Genomic DNA, 19,390 nt, shown 5'->3' with positions numbered 1-19,390 from the left:
ACCACCAAGGGCCCCAGAACCAGGCACAGAGTCCGAGCTGGAGGTTGGATGCACACAAGGCAATTTTTACAATCCACCTTGGACAATAATAAAAGAATAACACTATTTATTCTAGCCGCACAAAGTCTTTTCTGTTAGGGGCAGTGGTGGATGAAGTATTCCATTTTGTTACTTAAATAAAAGTACAAAAAAAAAGGTCATCTTACGTAAAAGTAAAAGTATCACATGAAAAAGGCATTAAAATATCTGTTTAAAAATGTACTTTAAGAGTATTTTGCTAAGATTTTTAGCACAATTAAAAGATGAAATGTAGAGATTTTGAAAACGAATTGAGCAAATTTTAAGTGATTCAACTGATTTCTTAATTTTTCTAACCGTTTCTGTGTATTTGTGTAATTGGTGTGCTCAAAATTTGAATGTTAAATGTGCTAAAAAATAAATAAAGTCTCAGCCATTTCAGCAGGTCTCAAAACATAAAGAAACTTCCTTTTCGGTGCAGATTTTAAATGTATTTGAGTAGAGGAGAAACAGTGCAATGGTGACTGACAGAACATAGGATTATCTGTTGAATCCCATGAACTGAACAGATTAAAAGTGGACAGATTCAGGAAGTGTAAGTAGGAGAGCGTGCTGAGTGTTGTGTTGACGTACCGACAGCCTGTGGGGCGAGGATCTGAGTGAATCCAGCTGAAAAGGTGATGAGGACCACAGGATAGGTGACCCACGCCAGGTACTGAAGGAAAACGTTACTGTCCAAACCTCCGTACATCCATTTCTGAGCTGTGGAGACAACACACAGCGATAGTCAAAAGCATGCACTTATTCTAAGATTACATTATATAAAACTACAAAATTTGCCTGTAATTGTAATGGATTGAGGTTCAAGTATACTGCACAAAATGTATTTACCACAAAAAGTACACAGATATTACTTTGTATCAAGAGATGCAAGTTACTTTTATTTTTTCTTAATAATTTATATTTTTAACAGTTTTTTGTTGTTGTCATTGCTGCTTTTTTACTTTTTTTTATATTTTTTTTTATTAGACAATGTACTTGATATTCTAAGTTTGCATATCTCCAAAGCAACAACTGCAGTATTGTCTTTTTTTTTTTTTTTTTAATATACATATCTGACCACTTATCTACTTTAGTTAATATGATGAAACTTTTTTCATTCAACATTTGTTTACAAGCTAAAACACAAAACTAATACAACAAATCAAGTTAATGGGGAAAAAAGAAGCTTGCTGAAATTGGATAATTGTTATTGTGATAATTCTGCACTTTTTACAGTCTACATGAGGGTTGTCAAACATTTAGAAAATCAGATACTAATTGATACTAAAACTAATATTGAAACTAGATTTCACATTTCACATTTCACAGGGAGAGAAATGAACCTGAATTTCTTTAGAATGATCTTGAGCAGGACAAGTATAAGAGCACAAAGTATAGTTTATAGTCAGTGTTGGGAAGGTTACTTTTAAAATGTATTCCCCTACAGATTACAGATTACATATCCCAAAATGTAGTTTGTAACGTAATCCAATAAATTACTTAAAGTGAGTAACGTAATCTGAATACTTTGGATTACTTGATTTGCTGTAGAGAAGCAAAGACGAGGAAATCTTCACATAAGAAGTTTTGTCTGCTAAAAGAAAATGAAAAGCCAAGTCTTTCCTTAACTGATTTAAAAATATGATTGATAGAAGAAGAGGAGACAAGGTCCGCACCGCATGGTCCTGTTAAATCCTGTTTTAGTCCTGTTTTTGTCCTGGTTTAGACCTGGTTTAGACCTGGTTTAGACCTGGTTTAGTCCTGGTTTAGACCTGGTTTAGACCTGGTTTAGACCTGGTTTAGACCTGGTTTAGACTTGGTTTAGTCCTGGGTTTAGTCCTGGTTTAGTCCTGGTTTAGACCTGGTTTAGACCTGGTTTAGACCTGGTTTAGACCTGGTTTAGACCTGGTCCTGGTTTAGTCCTGGTTTAGACCTGGTTTAGACCTGGTTTAGACCTGGTTTAGACCTGGTTTAGTCCTGGTTTAGTGGTTTAGTCCTGGTTTAGTCCTGGTTTAGTCCTGGTTTAGTTTTAGTCCTGGGTTTAGTCCTGGGTTTAGTCCTGGTTTAGTCCTGGTTTAGACCTGGTTTAGACCTGGTTTAGACCTGGTTTAGACCTGGTTTAGACCTGGGTTTAGTCCTGGGTTTAGTCCTGGGTTTAGTCCTGGTTTAGCCCAAAATGTAAAAACTGGAAAATACCACCATGTAATCTATTTATTTCAGCAAAGTAACTGTAATCCAATTGCCACTCTTGGAAAGAGTAACTGTAACTGAATACAGTTACTCATAATTTGTACTCTGATTACGTAACTCCAGTACATGTAATCCGTTACTCCACCACACTGTATATAGAGCTCCGGACCCCACGTGACTCACGGTGGGCGGGCCGCCATTTTGGCAGTAAAAATGGATAGCGCCACCGCTGAATTTTTCAAGCCATCGGAGTACTCACTTTAATTCACAAGACATTGAGCTTCAGATCAAAATTAAATGGATTAAACATTGACCGTATAATGCCCCGGGGGTGTTTTTTACAAATATTTCCGCTGAAGAAGACGTCCCAGATCCGCAGAACATCGCCAAATGAACCAAAATTGGTCCGATTGACATGCCTCTGTTTCCTGGTAGAACAGCAATACCTCCAATTATCAACACCGATGTTCCCTGTTAAGACCACGGGACATCCTCATCTCAAGAACTCGTAAAACACAAAAGCACGGGTAACAGCAGCAGCAACAGCGATAAAGAGGAGCCCTCACCGCAGCTCAGATCCCTCAGGACGGGGTCTGCGGTCTGGTCCTTGGTCCGGAGGCCCCGTCCTCCATGTGCTGGTTCCAGACGGTAGCGAGCAAGACCAGTGCTTGATGGGCTGGGTCTGAGCTGTTCTGTGTCATCGTCTGCACGCTGGTTCCGTGCGGGAAAAGCGAGAATGCACTGTGGACTACAGGTCTGGACAGTTCGCTCCGGCGGTCAAGAACTGCGGCTGGTTCCGAGGTGATGCAAAGCATCCGGACAGAAGCGTGAATAGTTTGGTGGGTTATATGTTGTTCTGAGCGTCCGACCTCCGCGCTCTTTGTTCCTGGGGAACGTTCTTGTCAGGCCAAGGCTCCTGACACCACTCCCCGCTCCAGCTCCTCTGAGCCCGGCCTGAACCGGAGCTTCTCCCGCTGGTTCAGGACTCTGGTTTGGATCTAGTCCGACTGTAGCATTTCTCACACTAGGCTAAAAGCAGGACATTTTTAAAGTTGAATCAATTGAATAAGCTATTGCCTATTTCCATAAAATTATTTGTTAATTATAAGCCTAAAATAACAAATGCTGTTTGCTACTTTGGAGCCACACGTTCGCACATTGGTTCTTGCTCTGATCTTTGTGTATTACATTATCTGTATTGGAAAATTGTTGGCAAAATAATTCGGAAATGAATCTCGGCTGCGTCTGGAGAACAATCTGTTATTGCGCTGGAGTCGTACAGCGCGAGTCAGCCGATCTGCCGATTACTGCCAAAATGGCGACACCTTGTGCCTGACGAGCCGGTATGACGTCAGCTCCCGGAGCTCTATAGTTTACACCCATGGACAACTATGGAACCTACCTGGACCACTGAGGGATATTACACAGATACAAGGCAATATATAAGAAAGTACTAGTATTTAAAGTTGAAAATGACATTCTTAGGTTTAAAGAAAGTGTGTTTTTTAATAATCATTGTGATATCAGACGCAGTATTGAGCATCGAGTTTACTCTTTAGTATTGCAATAGAGTTTGAGCTTTTAATATCGTGACAACACTATTTTCCTCGTATAAGACTGCTAAAACATGATATTGTTATTGGAATTTACTGTAAGGAGGAGAGAAGAAAAGAATAAACTACGTGTCTATAATACGACTGCCTTTGGACGTAGTTTTGCAGTGTGGTGTTTACGTTATAATGGGTATGACTGTTGTTTAGAATCAAATTAAAGGCGTCCTAATAACGGTAGAGACGTGACTAGGTTGGCTTCACCTTGAGAGGAGCTTAAACACACACAGACTGAAGACTGGAAATCCTTTTGAATTAGTGTCAGTGCTCCAAGGTTTCATCTCACCGGTGAGTCCTGCTCCTGGACTCAGGGCTTACCCACAAATCCTCTGTTCACATCATCTCTTTTTAAATCCAACTGCCATCTCTTCAATCTACTCCAAGGTTCCCTCCTCCTCCTCCTCCCGCGTCCTTCGCTCTTTCTCTCGCCACTCTTAACTCCTCTTGTTTTCCTCCTTTCCTATCCCCCCCTCTCTTGTTCGCTCTCCTCCTTGCCACCGCTTCTCCCTCCTCATCTTCTTTCTCTTCCACCTTTCTTACCCTGTGCTCCTGCTCCTCCTCCTCCTCCTCTCTAAGTCCTCCTCACTCCTTCTCTCTCTCCTCCTTTCTTCCTCTCCTCTCCATCCATCTCTTTCTCTATCCACTTTAACTCCTCTTGTCTTCCTCATTTCCTATTCTCTCTCTCAGTACTCTCTTAATCTTAACTCTCTTCCTCTCTGAGTTCCTCCATCCCTCCTTCCATCTCCTCCTTTTCTCTTCTCCCTCCTCATCCTCTTTCTCTTCCACCTTTCTTACCCTATGCCTGCTCCTCCTCCTCTCCAACTCCTCTTGCCTCCTCTTTCTCCTCCTCTCTCCCCTCCTCCTCTTCGTATTTATCTTTCTCTATTTTAACTCCTCTTGTCTTCCTCCTCTTCCTATCCCCTCTCCTCCTCCTCTCTCCCCACTCTCTTCCTCTCCTCTCTCCTCCCTGCCTCTTCTTTCTCTTCCACCTTTCTTACCCTGTGCTTGCTCCTCCTCCTCCTCTCTAAGTCCTCTCTCCCTCCTCTTCTCTCCATCTCATTCTTGCTGCCTCCTCTCTCTCTCTCCTCTTCATCCTTCTCTCTCTCGCCACTTCTCCTCTTCCTCTCTCCCTAGTCTCTTCATCCTCTCTCCTCCTCCCTCCTCCTCTTCATCTTTCTCTCACTCCGCTCTAACTCCTCTTGTCTTCCTCCTTTCCTATCCCCTCTCTCTCCTCCTCCATCTCTCTCCCTACTCTCTTTTCCTCTCTGCCTTCCTCCATCTCCTCCCTTTCTCTCCTCTTTCCCCCTCTTCTCCCTCCTCATCCTCTTTCTCCACCTTTCTTACCCTGTGCCTCTCCTTTCACCCTCCCTCCTTCTCCCTCTCTCACTCCTCCTTTCTCCCTCCTCCTCCTCTTCGTCCTTCTTTCTTTCTCCACTTTAACTCCTTTTGTCGTCCTCCTTTCTCCCTACTCTCTCTTCCTCCATCCCTCCTTCCATCTCTTCATCCTCTTTCTCTTTCAACTTTCTTATTTTCTTCCTTCTCTCTAACTCCTCTCGCACCCACTCCCCCTCTCTCCCTCCTCACTCATCTCTACTCTTCCCACACTTACCCTCCGTCCTGTCCCTCCGCTCCCTCTGAGCTGGATGTGTTTTCTCTTCTAATACTATTTCCTGTCTTTCATACTTGGTGCTGTTGAGCAGTTTGTCTGAAAGAGTCCAGCTCCTCGGGCGTAGAATATCTGCAGATTCACAAAGTAGAACAACCTCTGTGGACTTTCATATCTGGCAGACTGTGGACTTTCACAGTTTGAAGTTGGTATTTGGAGGTTTACAAATATGTCTATCCAGCTTTTCAGTAAACCCACCGCTACAACTTTCTAACTCGCTGAAAGCATGGTTTTATAATTCAGTCTTGAAGGTGAATTGTTGTTTTCTAAACTTCAAAAAGTCAATCAACCGTCTGTGTGGAGCTAGATCTGTGTACAGACGTATGTGAGCTGTGCACTCTCCAGTTACTCCAGTGATGGGCATGTCTCTCTCCTGTTACACTCTTAAAATACATCTGCAGTACTTGGAACTCATGGGTCCGGTCAAGTGGTAACGGAGGGAAACAGGGCAGATTTTTTACATTCAAATGTCTCTTATTCAGAAACTAGAGGGACTATTGAAATAAGTAAAGTATCAGAATGTAGGAAAGAGTTACACTCCAACAGGGTCAAGTTAAACCTGTCATATTCTTTCAAGTTGTTGACAAAAAATTTAAAAAACTCATGTCAGTAATGGAGGGAATGAAATATGCAGCACTTTTTGGGCAATAAATACAAACAGTGATAACTCTTGGTTCTCACTTACATATCCTTAACAAACTGGTTTGAATATTTGCTTCATATAGTTTTCTACCATATGGTACAAGATTAGGTTGAAAAACCTCTTACTTTTTGAGTCATGAGATTTTTTATTAAGAAAGGTCATGGTAACGGAGGGAAAAGTAACGGAGGGAAAATTGTGCAAGTAAGTAGAAGGTGCAGGATTTTACATCATCTGTCAGCTTTTTTCTTCCGAATACTTTAATATTACTTCAAAATGAAAAGAAAATATTTCTATAAAATATGTCAGTCCTTCCAAGAAAATTTTTATCATTTTAAAAACTTTTTTTTTTTTAAATCATGTACCTTCATCAACAGTTCAAAGATGGAATAACACAAGATATGATGAAATACATCCATTTATTTACATGATTTGCAGGTCTTTGAAATTTGGGAAATAATTTTTGTTCCATGTTTCATACATGGTCTGTTTAAAACGTATGGAACTTTAGAACCAAAAATGGTACAATGTTGGCGAGTTCGCAGTGACTCGGTTGTTTAATTGTGGCTTAGAGTGGCACATTGGACTAGTTTTTTTGGTTTGTTCCTCCGTTCTGTTCCTCGTCGGCGTGGAGAGATGAGTGTGTCTGCGGGTGTGTTTTCACTGTGTGGTCGCTGTCTGCTCGGTGTGTGTTTGCGTGCGCTGCGGGTGGTGCGGCTTTGTAGTTTACTGAAGTCGTGCTGGGACACTCGAGTGGAATTTGTGTATGGGGCGCTCTGGATTTCGGGGCGCGCGGTCGTTTTTTTGGGGGGTTAGAGGCTTAAGAGTGCACCTAATAGCCCGGAAAATACGGTACTAGTAATGTGCAATGAAATGGAGCAAAGGATCATGGTCTAAGTATTTCTCTCTGTTTTTAGCTACATTGCTGCACTATAACTATTCATTTAAACAGAGAGAGCTGTAATTCGATATCTTGTGACAGTCCAGGATATCATTGTGAGACTTTTGACGATACAATATCATGATATTTCAGCTACTGTTGCATCCCTAATTGTTATATCCATGCGTTACATTCATGACAGATTTCATACATTCTCAGTATAAGACCATGTGCTCACCTTGCAGACAGATGGCGATGCAATAGTCCATGACCCAGCTGACCAGAGCCATGACCAGGCCCAGCAGGATGAGGAAGATCCAGTCCTCCCCGACGCGCGAGATCAGGAACTTCTGACAGCGCACTGTACAAACTGCACACACACAAAACAAACACACAACTCGCATCAATATACTTCTACGTACACATACTTCTATAACAGTATAACAGTGTACAGAAGAGAAAGGGACACAGGGGGAGGTAAGGAAACACACAAAAGCAGTTTGGTGATAAGCAAATGTGGTTAATGAGAGAACAAAACAATAAGATCACGACTTATAACCTTTATCACAGTTGGTAATAGGTCAAACTGGAAAGATCTTGTCAAAGTAATAAAACATAATAAAGGGAAATAATGCGAAAGCAAGTGCCTAAAATTTTGTTCTCTGATAATAGCAATAAAATGTATTCTCATTCTTATTTGGAGGAATAAACAGATAGAAGAAGTACTCCATTCTGTTACGTAAAGGTGCATTATGTAACTTTTTTGTCGGCAGTCCATCACCTGCTTGTTTCTATGGAGATGTCAGTGCTCTGCCTGGAATGTTCCACAGTATGACATTAAACACCTGTGCATTACATTTATTCAATTACAGGTGGATTTACAGCTCAAAAATGCCTAAAAAAACCAGGCATTCCACAGATCTGACCTGTAACTTAGTCTGGTTTGGTCTCCATGAAGATAGAAAGGTTTAATACCACACTGTGAAACATTCCAGACAAAGTAAAAATGCTTAACTGACCCTCTAACTGAAAAATTACACAATGCACCTTTAAGTGAAAGTACAGATACTGAAGCAAAATAAATAATAAATAAGTAAAAGTATCACATGAAAAATCTACTTAAGCAGAAGTATTAAAGTACCCACTTAAAAATGTACCTAAAGAATTTGAAATCTTATAAACATTCAATTGTACTGCTAAACACAAACAATATAATTTATATTTTTTCTTAGCTGTTTTTATTTGTATATCTGTGTTTGCTCTATGAAACTATGGATGTGTTATTGTGGAGTAAAAAGTACTTAAGTAAAGTACAGATACCTAAAATGTATACTTGTATACTCATGTATACAGTACTTTTACATTGTCACATTCCCCCACTGGGAATAAATATCCACAAAACTAACTACTGACTAAAATGACTAGTGCACCTGGTGACAATATTAAACTGGATTCCAAATGTAAATGTCACTTCCATCACTGGTAGGTATGTTTTTTTTGTTTGTTTTGTTTTTCTTCAGTTGTTTAGTTGTAAGTTATACTAGGGCAGAGACTCAAGTTCTGCCACATTATACACCTCACACAACGCCTTCAAATTAAATAGTCTACCTCATATTTATTCAATTACAGGTGGTTTTATAGCTCAAAAACACTCATTTTGACTGTGAGCGGAGTCGCCTCTCCACAGGTCTGAACAGTAACTTGGTTTGGTTTGGTCTCCATGGTGATAGAAAAGTTTAATACCATACTGTGAAACATTCCAGACTAAGAAATAAAATCTTCGTGGAGAAAAGAGTTTGACCAGAAAAGTTAGACAATGCGCCTTAAATGAAAAAGTGGTAAAAGAACGTTTCCAGTTTAATCACACCCAGAAACTCAAACCAGATCAAACTTACATGTTCTGACTAACTTTTTGTACTCTACTCGCAAACATCGTACTAATAGTGGCAATTATGTGTGCCGGGGCGGTAGGGGATGTTCAGTACATGCACAGTGTAATCACAGAGACCCCCATTGGCCCCTGCTCTGGGTGTGTCCTGATTTCCCTCTCTTCTCTGTGGGATGCTCCTCCGGGGACCAGCGGGGCCCCTGGCTAATGACACAGCACTAGCATAATCTCGTCTCTCACCTCTGCTCCCCTCTCAAACACACTGAAGAGTACATGTCATTATGTAACCCTCACGGCTACTTTTTACCAAGAGGGAAATCACTTTGTATCGGTAAAGAACTGCTGTGGACCCAAGCTAATCAAAGTTTGCACAGTGAGAAGTACTATTGTAATGATCAGGGGCGTTCGGATAAAGGGGAATAATGGGAATGTTTACCTAGGGCCCAGTGCAAGGAGGGGGCCCCCGCAAAGCCTGTAATGTGCTTTTTTTTTTTTTTTTTTTTTTTTTTTTGTCTTTTTAGTAGTAGTTTTTTATTTGGTCATTTTGCAGCACTACAAAACAAAACAAAACAGACTACAAACCCATGGATCATGACCAAAAGGGTTTAGGCTGAAGTAAAAAGTACTTACAATGCCAAACACTATTGTACAATGGCAGAATTACAAGAAAGAAAACAGCATATGAAGAGCAAGTTTGCGTTTACAATTTCACTTACAACTTAAGACAGAATATAAAAAATAAATAAATAAATAAACTAAAATAATGCATAATTCATTCATTCCATAGCTCTAGATCTTTCAAAACATAACTTTTTATACTCTTATACTACTTTTTTTTTTTTTTTTTTTTTTTAAAGGCTTGTACAGTGTTAGACTTTTTTTTTTATCTTTTATCATTTTTTTTTCTTCTTTTTTTTTTTTTTTTTTTTTTTTTATTTTTCATTCATTATAGCTCTAGATTTTCAAAACATAACTTTTTATACTCTTATATACTTTTTTTTTTTTTTTTTTTTTAAGGCTTGTACAGTGTTAGACTTTTTTTTTTAAATCACTTTTTTTTTCTTATTTTCTTATTTTTATTTATTATTATTTTATTTATTTTTTTTTAAGATGCCCTTTTTTTTTTTTTTTTTTTTTTTTTTTTTGCGTTTATGGTCATACAAACCAAAAATAATGACAAAGACAATTTGAACCCAGGACCCAATATTTGTTGCTACACCCCTGGTCATGATACAATTTCAAACTCATTTTCAATACTAAAAAATAGATTCAATACTCAGTACAGATTCCAATACTACTATGATAATTAAAACACTATTTACAGTATTTAGACAATAGAAGGTGATTTTCAACGTTAAATAATACTACTTTTTGTATATTACCATGTGGTCTTATATCTGTGCAAGTCTAGTCTATGTGGGAAAGAAAGATTCAACTCTGTCTTCTGAAAATGGCTTTTTAGTATCGATACCTGCTCAAATGAGTATCTAGTTTCAGTACTAGTTTAAAGATGCATTGTGTAACTTTTCTGGAGGAGGGTCCATCAAATGCTTTTCTCCATGGAGATGTTATTGGTTTGTCTAGAACAGGGAATAACACAAGAATAATAATGATCATTTTCAGTGTTTTAAAAGTCATTTCAACAAATAGCAAATTCCGTGGGACATGAAAGACAGATATTTTGTTGTAATGCTTTGTAATGTTTTTCAATTATGGAACATTTCAATAACATGGGATATTTTTTTCTCTTATGAGGTGGATTAACAAAAAACTCCATCCATCTGCTCCTGGTCCGGCCCTTCCGTCAAATTTTAGAACCCTTTTTCGCTCTTGAGACAAAAAGTTTGCCCACACCTGGTCTAGAATGTTTCACAGTATGGCGCTAAACCTTTGCATCTTCATGGACACCAAACAAGACTACATTACAGGTCAGATCTCTGGAGAGGCGACCCCGCTCAGTCAGAACACCTGTTTGTCTAAGTAATTTTGAGCTATAAAACCACCTGAAATTGAATCAATGTAAGGTAAATCTGTTTAACGTCGCAGCGGACACTACACCAGAAAAGTTACAAACACACCTTTAAGCATTGATGAGTGTCCGATTTTTGATACCTTTGACTATAACTATAATGCGTATTTGGATAATGGTAAAAGCAAAGTATTGGTAGTCATAGTGATAAAAGTAAAAACGGTGAGCATAATATTTTGTAGTAGGTCAAAATGATTCAGTTACTAACAAAAACAATGTGACAATTTTAGAAAGAAATTTAAGTCATTTTCAATTCAACATAAGTCAAAAAGTAGACCTGTTTTTTAAATCACTCAAAATATCAAAATAAATTGTATAACTAAGGTTTGATATCATAGCATCTCTAGTAGTAGTAGAAGTCTGAAGAAGTACAGATTAAGAATATAGGAGCAGTACTTTTTTTTACTTAGATTTTTAAATACTTTTTTATACATAACTATACAACTTGATTTTTTCCTCTAACCTTTATAAATAAACAGTGTTGGGGAGTAACAGATTGATTATTTAACTCTGGCACATGTAGAGTACAAATTATGCGTAACTGTATTCGGTTACAGTTACTGTTTAAGTGAGAGGTAATTGGATTACAGTTACTTGGCTGAAATAAAAGGATTACACTGAGGTATTTTTCTGTTTTCACTTTTTTTTTTCTTTTTTTCAGTAATTCCACTCATTGCTGGACACTAAACCAGGTCTACACCAGGTCTACACCAGGTCTACACCAGGTCTACACCAGGTCTACACCAGGTCTAAACTTGGAAACGGTCTAAACTTGGTCTAACCAGGTCTAAACCAGGTCTAAACTTGGTCTAAAACTAGGTCTAAAACAGGTCTAAAACAGGTCTAAAACAGGTCTAAAGGTCTAAAGGTCTACAAGGTCTAAAACCAGGTCTAAACCAGGTCTAACCAGGTCTAAAAGGTCTAAACGGTCTAAACTTGGTCTAAACTTGGTCTAAACTAGGTCTAAACTAGGTCTAAACAGGTCTAAACAGGTCTAAACCAGGTCTAAAACCTAAAAGGTCTAAACTAAAACAGGTCTAAAAGGGTCTAAAAGGTCAAAACAGGTCTAAAAGCAGGTCTAAACAGGTCTAAACCAGGTCTAACCAGGTCTAAACCAGGACTAAACCAGGACTAAAACCAGGTAAAACCAGGTCTAAACCAGGTCTAAAAGGTCTAAAACAGGTCAGGACTAAACCAGGTCTAAAAGCAGGTCTAAAAGCAGGTCTAAACTAAAACCAGTCTAAAAGACTCTAAACTAAACCAGGTCTAAAAGCAGGTCTAAACCCTAAACGGTCTAAAAAACAGTCTAAACAGGACTAAACCAGGACTAAAACCAGGTCTAAACTATGTCTCAAACAGGATTCAACAGGACTAAACCATGCTGCGTGGACGTGTCTCCTCCTCTTCTATCAATACTGTTTTTTTTGGTTAAGTAAGTAAGTTAAGTCTTATTGTCTTTTAGCAAAAAAAAAAAAATAATTCTTATGTTACAATATTCTTGTTTTTGCTTCTCTACAGCAAACCAAGTAATCCAAAGTATTCAGATTACATTACTCACTTTAAGTAATTTAATGGATTATGTTACAAACTACATTTTGGGGTATGTAATCTGTAATCTGTAGGGGAATACATTTTAAAAGTAACCTTCCCAACACTGTAAATAAAACAGATATTTTATACAGTTGCGCTTGGACCCCACATTAGTGCTTTGATTGACAGCTGAGGAGTGACTGACAGGTGGAGGGGGGAGGCGGGGGCAGGAGCGGAGTGAATTCTAAATGACTCAACTCTGTAACATACAGCAATTAACACCTTTAGGAAGAATCTAACACGAGCGCTGCCAAACCATAATGAACCCAAAGCTTCTATTATTACAGACAACAGACATGAGACGGTGCCGAGAATACGACTTGTATATTTAGATCTGTGTGTCAGTGCATTAGTGGGCTTTGCATCATCATCCACGGGCCTTCTGTGCATTTGGTCCCTTTTTAACAATCTTTCCTGTAGCCATGTTAAAATGATGTAACCGCCATGAAAACATACCTGGAGTTGGGTTTTGTTTTATTCACGCGTGTTTGAGTAATAATTTATTATTAGTTGTCTACAGCGCCTCAGATCTAGTGAAAGTATATATAGGTGTATGAAGTTTAAAACACAGTGGAGCACTTCCTGTATTACCACATGACATCAGAAGGTGGAACAGTGTTTTTTTGTTTGAGAGAAGAACTCAACCTAAAGGGTTTGTGCATTAAACATGAGTGAATGAAACAAAACACAACTCCAGGTCTGTTTGTGACGAAGAAACAACATTATGTACATTACCTTAGATGTTTGTCATAATTTGAAGCTATACGCATTAATGATATCAATGATGACATTTTGTTTGGGATTCAAGAAATTTAAAAACTTGTGACGTGAAAGAGACATTTTGGAACTACAAATACCTTCATGTTTCTGGAAACATAAAGGTGCACTTAAAGGTGAACTATGGAACTTTTCTGGTGGGGTCTCTATGGAGATTGTTATTGCCGCATCTGGAATGTTCCTCAGAATGGTATCAAACTTAGTAATATTATTCAGATTCCCAGTATGTTCAACATTTTGAGTTACACTTTTTCCCAGTCAATCGAAATTATAAGGCTACGTTCAGACTGCAGGGTTTAATGCTCAATTCAGATTTTTTTGTGAAATCCGATGTTTTTGCAGGTCATTTGCATTTCCAATTAAATGCGACTTGTATGTGATCTCCAGTGTGAACATTAAACGGCCCAAAAGTGTCCAGCATTCGCACTGGAGACACAACGACGTCAACCGCAGCGAGCGTGCTCTGTGTTTACGGAAGTTGTTCAAACATGGACGCGAGCATTGAGCACCTGGAGATTTTAAAGTTCCTCTCGTACCGGAGCCAGAACATGAACAACTTACTTGTTTTAAAGGAGGACTGAGAAGGAGAAGGATGAGGTTTTTTGGCCGTGGTGTTTTGTGGGGCAGCGGCAGCGACGTCTGTTGAAAGGAACGTGTGGATGTGGAGACGTAGCCAAGAGTGGTGAGTGGTGATGTGCTTCGCTTCAGTGACATGGAGTTCATTAACAATTTTTGCCTACTTCAGCACAGAATAGTGACGTTTGTGGCTTGTTGATGACGTGTAGGTCGGACGAATGCGCTTTGGTCGTTCAGACTGAAGTTGCATGTCAAAAGATCAGACATGTATCAGTTTCAGGAGCACATATCCAAGTGTCCTGGGTCGCATTTGAAAAAAATCAGATCTGTGTCGTTCAGACTGTCATTAAAAGATCAGATACAGGTCACATAGGGGCCAAAAAATCTGATTTGGGTCACTTCAGGCTGCAGTCTGAACATAGTCTAATTTGTTTTAAATTGTTAATCGCTATGGCAACAGTCCCAGTTGCTCAATTTATTCAGTTGCATGCGTTTTTATTGCTAAAACAAACTGGAGAGGAAAAAAGAAAGTAACATGGCGTGTATAGTGGTGTTATCCGTTTGTCTCTATGGAGATACTAGATCATTTTAAAGCCATGAGGTGGAACATTCCAGGCAAAGCAACATCTCATCATCTCCATCAGAAAAGTTGCACAGTGCACCTTTGAATGAACAGATTTTTTTTAATGAACATAACACTAATAAATATAATAAAACATGATGCATTTTAAGACTCTAGTAAATGTCCCCATGCATTAATTTACTGAAGTACTTAAAAAATGTATGAATATAAATGATGCAAGTCCACACAGCTTCTCGGTGCTACAGGTGCCTGGGAGAGACAAACCGAGCACTGCAGCGTACAGTCGGCCTGTGACTCACACTCTGCTGCAGACCCCTCGCACCCCTCCCATACATTTCCCATCATGCATCATTCTACCCCCTCTGTTCTTCTGCGGCGCCTTTAATCACATCTTATCTGTTGCTCTCACTTTGGTCTCCTCCCCCCTCCTCCCAGGACTCTCATAAAGCCACATACCTGCTGGGACTAATTTAGGTCTCCATAGATACCTGGTGCACCTGATTCACACAACCCCTCCGTGTGTGTGTGCATGTGTGTATGTGTGTGTGTGTACGTATGTATGTGTTTGTGCGTGTGTGTAGGGTCTTCTGCATATGCTGTTGTGAGGGATACATTTTAGAAGGGTTTACCAATCAATCAAAAGACGTTTAAATTGAAATAGACGTTTTATATTGACGTTAATATGAAGAGACAGCCTGCCCACACACACCCTGCACTTACATAACGCCGGCCTGGGTAGAAGCCAATGTATGTGCGATGTATACGGTCCTAAAGGCGTGCGAGAGGAAGGATATGACGCTCGGTTTTAGATGTGTTCAACAGATTATGAAAATTAAATGAATACTGAAGAGAGTAGATTGTGGTTCGATGTAATTTCACTAGATTTAAACGTGCACCACGGAACTATTTTCAGGTGGAGGGATTCCCATTGTTATTATTGTTTGCCTGCAATGTTCCACACTGAAGTATTAAACTCATCATTCTTGCATTTATTCACTTATAGGTGGTTTTATTGCTTGGAATAAAACAAATAAAAATAAAAATTCATCCTTACTTGAACGGGTTGAATCACCGCAGATCTAAGCTGCAGCACCACTTATCAATTTAATATCATATTGTGGGATATTTCTAGCAAAGTGATAATATCTCCATGGAGACAAACACTTTGCAGATCTTAGAAAAACAATTTGAATTTCGAGACAACCTAAAGAGTTTAATTTAAACGGGTTGCAACCAAATCAAAACTCACCAAATTTGCTCATAATAATTTATGGAATGTCAGGAATAATTTTGATATTAAATTATAACTTCTCTATATTATTCTCTATAAAATATTATTTTTTTTGTTTGGGGGTCCGTCACCTGCTTGTTTCTATGGATATGGGATGACCAATTTTAAGAAAAAAAATTTAATTACAATTTTTCTGGCAGATATTGCGATTTCGGGTTCATTCACGATTTATTTTTTATTTTTTTCAAATCAAGTTTCAGTGCACATGAACATTTACAGACATCACAAACTTACATCATACCAGAGTTCTGCACCGAAGACTTGATGCTGGACTGTGAAGCCAAATTTATGGTCCAATTTATAGTTTCTTTCAATATACATTGAGTAAATAATGTGTTTAATGCACATTTGTTTACGTTTTACAGAAACAAAACTTAAAACCACATGGTTCACTTGCATAAACTATAAGCGCTGAAAAAAACAGCTCTCTCCTTGTGCGCTGGTGCAGTCAGCTTCTGTCAGACTAAAGGACACGACTCAGTGGAATATGAGTATTCTTTCTGTGACAAACGAATGTGCTGATGATGGTGAGTCTGTTCTGTGCTTCTATAGCATTGGAGATGGTTCATGTTAAACTTTACACAAACGTCGGGTTTAAATCCTAATCCTAAACCCGAGCCTCCTTGTGTTGTGGCGGTACTTCACGGCGCATAGACCTTGACGCAAATCCATAAAAGGCAGCTTTGACACTCCCAAAATCGTGTTGTCTGAGATCGCGATTTTCGGTCCAAAATGATAGATCGTTCAGCCTGAGAAATGTCATTGCTTTGCCTGGAATGTTCCACAGTATGACATTAAACAGCTCTACATTACATTTATTCAATTACAGGTGGTTTTATAGCTCAAAAATACCAAGACAAACAGGCATTCTAACTGTGAGCTGGATCGCCTCTCCACAGATCTGCCCTGTAACTTGGTCTGGTTTGGTCTCCATGATGACACAAAGGTTTAACTCCATACTGCGAAACATTCGGGACGACGCAGTAACAATAATCTCCACGGAGAAAAGCATTCGACGAAAGAATTCCACCAGCAAAGTTACACAACGCACCTTTAATTGCCCAAAACTTCTGAAACCTTGACGCACAATGTTTTAAATGAAAATCCCTACCTGTGCATATTCCCTCCCTCAAAAAAAAAAAAAACAATTATTCAAATCAGCCACTGGTTTGTATGCAAGCCCACAGATCCATAGTGCGTTAATTCCCTGATTCTACACAGTCATGGCCGTCTCTTTCTCCAGTCTGTGTGTACGCGGCGCCACGCTCATAATGAAAGAAAGAGAATCAATTAAAACGCCTGGCTGTGCTTAATACTAGTAGCTTAATTAGAGGGAATGAAAGGAGATAAAGGCAAATCTGTCTATTCAGCTCTTCTGCGTTTTAAACAGGAGATAAGGGGGCCCATGGTGGTATTATACTGTAAATACTGAGGTGTGACTGAAGCATGCAGGGAGGAACTAAGCCTGTGACATAATTAGCGTATGGATTTTCATTTTCATTTACGAGACTAGACCGTTAACTTTCTTGTATATGGTATGGTGACTATGTTCTCCAAGTTGTTATGTCAGTGCTGCTCCTACAAATGTGTACTTTGACTTTACTTAACCTACTTAAGGTTCTGCGTTACATAAAATGGACTCGTGTGAGCTTTAAGCCATGTTATAATTTAATGATTTAAAAAAGTAAGAGAGAAATTTGTGCATATTTGGCTGTAGTTGAGTATAAAATAAATATTTGATAATAAATTCTTGAATGAGTCCAGGTTCAGTTCTGGTTTAGTCTTGTTTTAGTCCTGTTTTAGTCATAGTGCAGTCCTGGTTTAGTCCTGGTTTAGACCTCCTGGTTCAGTCCTGGTTTAGTCCTGGTTTAGTCCTGGTTTAGAGACCTCCTGGTTCAGTCCTGATTTAGTCCTGGTTTAGTCCTGGTTTAGTCCTGGTTTAGTCCTGGTTTAGTCCTGGTTTAGTCCTGGTTTAGTCCTCCTAGGATTTGGCCTGGTTCAGTCCTGTTTTAGTCCTGTTTCAGTCCTGGTTCAGTGCTTGGTTTAGTCCTTGATTCAATCCTCGGTTCAGTCCTGGTTCAGTCCTCCTGGGATCTGTCCTGTTTTAGTCCTGGTTCAGTCCTGGTTCAGTCCTGGTTCAGTCCTGGTTCAGTCCTGTTTTAGTCCTGTTTTAGTCCAGTCCTGGGTTCGGTCCTGGTTCAGTCCTGGTTCAGTCCTGGTTCAGTCCTGGTTCAGTCCTGGTTCAGTCCTGGTTCAGTCCTTGGTTCAGTCCTTGGTTCAGTCCTTGGTTCAGTCCTTGGTTCAGTCCTTGGTTCAGTCCTGGTTCAGTCCTGGTTCAGTCCTGGTTCAGTCCTGGTTCAGTCCTGGTTCAGTCCTGGTTCGGTCCTGATTCGGTCCTGATTCGGTCCTGGTTTATTCCCTGGTTCGTATGACAGAAGAACTCAGCCTAAATGTGCAGGATTTGTGGTTAAACATGTATGAATGAAACAAAACTCACCTCCATGTCTGTTTGTGATGAGAAAACATTATAACATAGATCAGAATATAGTGTAATAGGAGCCCTTTAAAAAAGTTGTGTGATTTATTCCAAGTTTACTCAGTGTGTGTGTCGATATTAGAATTGCATATTAACACAAGTGAAACGCATCTGTGAAGTGAAAGCTCCAAGTTTTGAAGTCCATTAGCCTTAAGCCACTCAAGTCTGTGAAAACTGGCAGAGCTTTTCAAAACAAACGAGGAACTCTGGGTTTTGTTTTAGCTGCAGCTGCCGATTTGTCTGATTTAAAACTGAGCTAATGAGAGGAAAGAGTCCTGCCACGAGCCTTCCTCCTTTTTATGTTTTGGTTGAATGGAGAAAGAATTTTGTGTTTTACAAAGTAGATTTTCTAAAAAACACCCAATGAATTTACATAAATAGAAATGGTGTTTTTCATTAAATAAGGCCTCAGTAAAGCGGTCAAAACTAGAAAGAGAAACATAGAAGGACAGCCATTCAAGCACAAATTCTCTGACTTGGCACTTTTAGAATAACGGACTCGGCTAACAAATCCTTTTCTTTGAGCTCAGAGGAAGAAGAGATAAGGCACAATGAGAAATACTGAGTAGACTTCCTTCTTGTTAGAATTTGTGAAAAATGTGTTGGTTTTCAGCTCTTGAGCTCGATTCTTTACTTGGGTTTTTCTAAAGTGGAAATCTCTGAATTTTCCGATTGAATGGTACTAAAGAAGTTCCAGCACAAAAATACAAACTTCAGAATTTGGTCAACGTTATTGTATGAACATATTAATAAGTTATCGTAAACTAAGTATTGTTGAAAGTTTAAACTGAACTTTTCTGGGTCCTCCATTCTTTTGCCATCTTGCATTTCAGCATTCAAGATTCAAGACTGAAGAGACAAGCATGTGGGAGATCCTCCAGCAGAAAAGTTACATAGTGCACCTAAGTATTTGGAAACAAACTGAACAGTACCAGGTCTGTGTGGAACTCAGCTTGCTGTGTATTTGCTGACTGCACCAAAAAGTTTCTCCTCCAAACTCGAACACTTTAAAGCACGTTTGTGTGTCCCATCGTCGCCGTGGCGATGAGGCTCCAGAGGATTTCCCCTGATGCA

General features: G+C 39.3%; 1 protein-coding gene across 2 annotated transcripts in view; it reads right to left on the bottom strand.

The window, feature by feature from the left end:
* Positions 1-19,390, bottom strand: part of clcn2c (chloride channel 2c) — a 301,208-nt gene that overhangs the window by 171,890 nt on the left and 109,928 nt on the right. For both annotated transcript variants that reach the window (XM_055147757.1, XM_020926770.2), the window contains 2 exons: positions 7,285-7,416; positions 652-780 (listed from right to left, as the gene is read on the bottom strand). In XM_055147757.1, the coding sequence (XP_055003732.1) occupies positions 652-780; positions 7,285-7,416 (261 nt within the window). The remainder of the gene's footprint in view (positions 1-651; positions 781-7,284; positions 7,417-19,390) is intronic.

The sequence above is a fragment of the Boleophthalmus pectinirostris genome, unplaced genomic scaffold (genome assembly GCF_026225935.1).
Source record: "Boleophthalmus pectinirostris isolate CB_2022bp ecotype Guang Dong unplaced genomic scaffold, ASM2622593v1 HiC_scaffold_9, whole genome shotgun sequence".
NCBI lineage: Eukaryota > Metazoa > Chordata > Actinopteri > Gobiiformes > Gobiidae > Boleophthalmus > Boleophthalmus pectinirostris.
The sequence above is the reverse complement of the archived record's forward strand: the minus strand, read 5'-3'. Positions and strand labels throughout refer to the sequence as shown.